We start from the raw sequence: 5,670 nt of genomic DNA, 5'->3' as shown, positions 1-5,670 counted from the left end.
AAGAGCCCCTCTGCTCTTGCTGGTCAGGTGCAGTGGTTCGGGAACATGCCTCAAGAGGGGCCACTGCATCCTGGGATGCGGGGGGACTTCAACTTGGGCAAAATATTTTTGGAGAGAGGCCACACCTTAATGGAACAGGAGTGAAATTAGGCAGACTAGAGATAGTTCTGCTATGGAATAGCATAATTTTAAGATGAATAATGAGTGTTTTATGCCACTTAAAAGTTGTTAACATGTAGCCAATCTAGGGGTTGAGAGCTCCAGGATGCTGCTTAAAATTACCAAGTACCAAGTAACAGAGCCTTTTTTTTTTTTTTACTGTCAAACAAGCACTAAAAGAGTAGCTCATTGGAGCATTTGGATTATCTCCTACATTTGTGAGAAATGTCACAGGAACTTTAGCTTCTTTACAGATGCTAAAGGAGGAGATGCCAGCAGGAAATCCAGCATAACAATTCATCGAAAGGACTGCACTTCTCTCAACGCAGAAGAGGGGATGTACATCCAAGCCATGGAGTGGAACCCACAATTTTAGGTTCCAGAGTTTAAGCATACTGCCAACCGAGCCACACTGTCATACAATTTGATGAATTAGCTATTTCATTTTCAAAGTACTGAGCTTCATTTGGTTTGACCATGGGCAAACTGTTTTTCTTAGCACATTCCATAATACAGCACTTGCCAAGGGGCCTTGCACCATCAGGAGCTCTGGGATGCATTGTGTGAAAGAAGGCAAGATACCCTCCCCTATGGCTTTTGGGCAAGAGGGAATGGGATGCGTACACCTTTTCACAGGACAAAGAACACTTTCCTTTCCAGTGTGGCCAGTTCAGCTGGTTAGCTTTGGGGGACTGGAGGGCACCTTTGGGGAAGTTAACAACACTATCAGTACTAACTTGAAGAGCTCTTCAGCTCTGTGAGCACAAGGACTCAAACTGTGTGCCCTTTCCGTTTGCCTTCACATAACATCACGCATGACCTGTCTCCTGCAGGTTTTTACCCATGAAAGTGGCAGTGACAAGATAAGAGTGAAGGGGTACCAAACTTATGGCCCATGGGCCAGAACCAGTCCATGGAGCCCTGTTGTGAGGCCCATGGGGCTGGTAGAGGGGCTAGGCAAGAGCATACAGGACTTGCTGCCTAAATTCCAGACACAGAGCCCTGTTAGGCACATGCATCGGCAATGGGGGAGGTCGGAGGCAAGTAATGGCTATGCTAACCCCCACTGTTGCTTTAAGATCCAGCCAGTGAGAAGCTTTGCAGTCTGGATCTGCCCTAGGACATAGGGTAAGTTTGACACTCCTGATGTAATGGATAACATGAATTCTTTGTTAATTATTTATTATGTATACTACAAAGGGCCCAGCTGGGACAGAGAAGGTGCTGTGGTGGTCAAGATAAGAGGTACGAACTTAATGGGTTTTAGCAGGGAATGTGGGGGAAGGGAATAGGATCTGAGAGATGTTACGGAGGAAGGAAAAACAATATTTCTATATTACCAGTCTGTGAGGGCAAGAAAGAGAGAAAAATCAAAGACAATCTATGAGCTGTGGTGCTTTTCATCATGGCATTGCCAATGCTGATATCTAGAGTATATTTAAAAGGAATGAAGTTTTAAGGAGAATGACAGGTAAGAAGCAGAGGTGAACTTGTTAGCTATTGGTATAAGATGGTCACTGAAGTAATGCAAGTATATAACATCACCTAGAAAAAAAAGCTGTAGATGAAAGTAAAGAGTGGGCCAAGGACGAAGTCCTGTAGAACCACCATAGAAAGTGAAATGAAGTGGAGAAGAACTCACCTCACCAGAGCAGATGCTGAAGGAATAGCTAAAGAGGTTTCTTTGGCCTCTGATTATTTTCTGTGCCCTGAAGCTAAGTCAAAGTCTATAAACCACAGAGGCCAGCCTTCACTCTCGCACCTGGCAATACTACATTAGATTAGCCCAACCTCATTCTACCTGCCTTCCCTTTCATGTGAAGATAGCAACTTTTTTGTAAACACTAACTGTTTTACCACTTCCCTGCCAGTCCGATATTATTACATCAATTTTATGGAACAAGGAAGAGATTTGACTAAGTGACTCACTCAGGGTCACATAATCCAGGAGTACTAGCTCCACTCACTACATTAAGGGTTATTTTGTCTCAGTAGCAATTCCAGAATGCTGGAAATAAAATAAATAAATAAATAAATACAGGGTAAGAATCCAAGCACACACTAATACAGCTCCAACTTATTTATATACATTGAATAACTCTTTAAGGCAAGTACAGAGAGCGGCCAAGTTCACCACTGGTATACATGCATTTTAAATGTATTTTAAGTATGTTATTTTAAATATATTTCTATATTTTAATAAATTCACAAAAGGCACATTGATAATTTAACCTTCAGACACCTGGGTAGCATGGGAGAGATGACCAAGCTACATAAGTTTGCATGAGAAGCACAATACTAACAGATTTAAGTATTAACAGTATTAAAAAAATGGGTGCCATGTTAAAAGCCAAGCTTTTAAGAGTTCATGAAGTAGAATAAAAAACTGCAAACGTATTTTAATTGTGAAAATGCAGGATTATGTGTGCCTTGGTACTTGTTACTTGCATAATATACTGTACTAATCAATGTGTGGTGGTGAGGGCAGCAAGAGACTCCTCAAGCAGTAGACATAATTCAATTGATTTCTACAAGAAACTTCTCTTTGAAGCACTGGGGAACGTAGCGTTTAAAAAGAATGATGTTGTAACAAAAACATGCAAATAGTTAACTCTAAAAGAATGTGGAGTTTCACAGATCTCAAAGTGCGTCACCTGACAAGAATGATCTACACATCAAATTGAAAAGGGAATGCAACACTAATGGACTGTAAAGCTTTACAGACATTGAGCCAATACTAGCATATTGTAACTAACTGTACCCTTTAGGAACGTGCTGTTTTTATTCTCTATTGAAAGAATGAGCACTGACCTATATGTCAAGTTGGCTATTCTTTTTTAAATCTGCATTTTTTTTAAAAGAGTAGTTTAAGCTCAGTATAGATGAGGTCTATTTTTAAGTGAAATATCAGTTTCCTGACTCATCAGTAAACTTATCTGACTTACATAATATACTGTCCAGATCCATGTCCCAGCTAGGTCCTCTCTTGTCAGCTGTGATGTCATAATGAACACAGGCTCAAGGGTATCAGGTGTCGAGCCTGGAATAGTCACCCTGACTTCGGTAAAACTAAAATTAAGAGAGAGACAGAAAGAAAAATAATTTGATTCTTTGTGTCTATAGTAATGTACATTGTGTGGCCTCTCACAGAAGCCATAGCAGTAGATGATACAGTGTAAAGGCAGGCTTGGCCAAAATAGGGTTACCATATTTCCAGTTCCAAAAAAGAGGGCACCTGCCACACGAGTGCACAGTGGGGATGGGGGAGGGGAGATATGATTGTGAGGGGCGACATGCAGATGCCCAGGCCCTGCCCATTCCATTGCTTGTTACTCCCAAACCAAAGTCCCTCCCCACCCTGGCCCTGCTGCTGCTCCTCACTCCTGACCTGGGCACCCCTGGCCCTGTCAGTGCCCTTCACTCCCAACCCACAGCCCCCTGCCCCACATTCCAGACTCACAGTCCCCCTGCCCTCACTTCCAAGACACAGCCCCCTGCTCCCTCTGTCTCCTGGCTGTTCTGCCCCTGAAACTTTTTTCCAACAGTGGGCTGCTGCCTACAATCCGGCTTCCTCCCCAAGTTGCAGTCCCACACCCCAGGGTGACCAGATGCTGCTGCAAGAGGGAGAGGAAAAGGCAGGTGCTAGGTCCCTGTGGCAGAGAAACTAAACTGAACTTGGTACGTGCCAAGACCCTGTGGACACCTCTTCTGCCACCGGGCGGCTACGCGGTTCCCTGCTGCAGCCTGAGCACCTGGACAGCTTCTCCCAGAGTCAGGAGGTATCTGACCCCTACACACAGCTGAGCTGAGCAAAATCCTGGACATTTGATCAGATTTAAAAAAAACGCTCAGATGGAGATTGGAGGATCAACAAAGAGGACATGTCTGGGAAAACACGGACATATGGTAACCCTAGTTTAACCTGCCCACGGTTGCTATTTCATCTTAATCTCCATTAATTAGAGGTTTGTTTATGCCCTGAAGTACAAGTTCCAAATTTTACTCTTCCTGCTATTTTCAAAGGAAAAGCTGCCAAAATCAGTTCAATTGTGTGAATTTGAGACAAAATGCAAAAACCTTAAATTATATGGTTTTCATCTTTCATTGTGAACTTTTTACAAAACTCTTTTTGAAGGGATGAGTGCTACAGTTGGCATTATCCACAGCACTTCTCATAGCATTTTAGTACTATTTGGAAGATTCCCTTCCAGATGTGCTATTCTGATGCAAGTATTGATCTAGCTTGAGACTCCTGCACCAAAGTACCAGATCTACGTCTTCAGTATGTCCCTGACATGATTAACTAATTATTTGGCTCATAATTTTTCATAAATCAGGCACATGTCTATTGTATATATACCATCATCAATAAGACCGCAGCTGGAGTATTGCATCCAATTCTGGGCTCCACACTTTAGAAAAGATGTGGGGGAACTTGAGAGAGTCCAGAGGAGAACCAAGCTCATGATTAGAGGTCAAGAGAGCAGGCCTTATGAGGAGAGGCTGAGAGGCATCGGACTCTTCAGCCTGGAGAAGTGAAAGCTCAGGGGTGACTTGGTGGCAGCCGATAAGTATATAAGGGGTGTGCATCAGGAACTGGGAGAACATCTGTTCATTAGGGCACCCTGTGGGAAGACAAGGTCTAATGGTCACAAACTGCTGGAAGATTGGACATAAGGAAACATTTCTTTACTGTCCGAGTCTTTAGAGTCTGGAATAGACTCTCCCCAGAAGTGATGCAAACACTTACTTTGGATACCTTCAAGAAACACCTGGATGCTTATCTTGCTTGGATCATCTGACCCCAACTGACTTCCTGCCCTTTGGGCAGGGAGCTGGACCTTCCAGCTCTAATGTCTATGAAATCTATGATTTCATAATGCCATTATGGTAAAACAATTTCTCTGTTGTATACACAGTAACTGAAGAATGTACAGAAAAGTACAGTACAATCAAGGATGTCTAGTACAATGATGTTAGTTTCAAGTGATTTGCTGTGAAAAACAGAATTGGAGATAACTATAAACTAACATAATTGATACCAGTGTATCAAAAACATCATTGATACAATCAAGTGATACATCAAAACTATTTAAACATTCATACTGTACAACACATGAATAATGAACCACAGGCAAAAATAGATCATATGCTTTTCAAAACTTAAACAATTGCTTACACACTAACTTTGTCCTCCAGAAATGATCACATATCAAATTCTCTCTTAGTATCATTCAAAGGTCCTGCTCTAATAGTTCAGCACACTTAGTATTCCCCCACTTGGCTGTTAAATCCAATTCCATATATTATGGTGCTCAAACAAGGGGTTTTAAAACTCTATAAAGAATAGCAACAAAAGCAAGGTGAACAATGATGAACTGATGAATGATGATCTGAAGAAAGGTGACCTTTAAGAACAGGGAACTAGGAATGTCTAGGTTAAATAAGATTGCATCTCTACCTCTTCTATAATATGATTTTTTGTTATCATGAATAATTTAAGTATGGCAA

General features: G+C 41.9%; 1 protein-coding gene across 8 annotated transcripts in view; it reads right to left on the bottom strand.

Moving 5' to 3' along the window:
• The window catches only part of LOC106722702, a 173,182-nt gene that overhangs the window by 62,218 nt on the left and 105,294 nt on the right, over positions 1–5,670 (bottom strand). For 7 of the 8 annotated variants that reach the window (XR_003096015.1, XR_003096011.1, XR_003096010.1 and 4 more), the window contains one exon: positions 3,105–3,228. The exons of the other annotated variant lie outside the window; for it this stretch is intronic. Coding sequence is in view for 1 of the 7 variants with exons in the window: in XM_025214151.1 (XP_025069936.1) it covers positions 3,105–3,228 (124 nt within the window). In the remaining 6 variants the exon portion in view is untranslated. The remainder of the gene's footprint in view (positions 1–3,104; positions 3,229–5,670) is intronic. 8 annotated transcript variants of the gene reach the window in all.

The sequence above is a fragment of the Alligator sinensis genome, unplaced genomic scaffold (genome assembly GCF_000455745.1).
Source record: "Alligator sinensis unplaced genomic scaffold, ASM45574v1 scaffold91_1, whole genome shotgun sequence".
NCBI lineage: Eukaryota > Metazoa > Chordata > Crocodylia > Alligatoridae > Alligator > Alligator sinensis.
The sequence above is the reverse complement of the archived record's forward strand: the minus strand, read 5'-3'. Positions and strand labels throughout refer to the sequence as shown.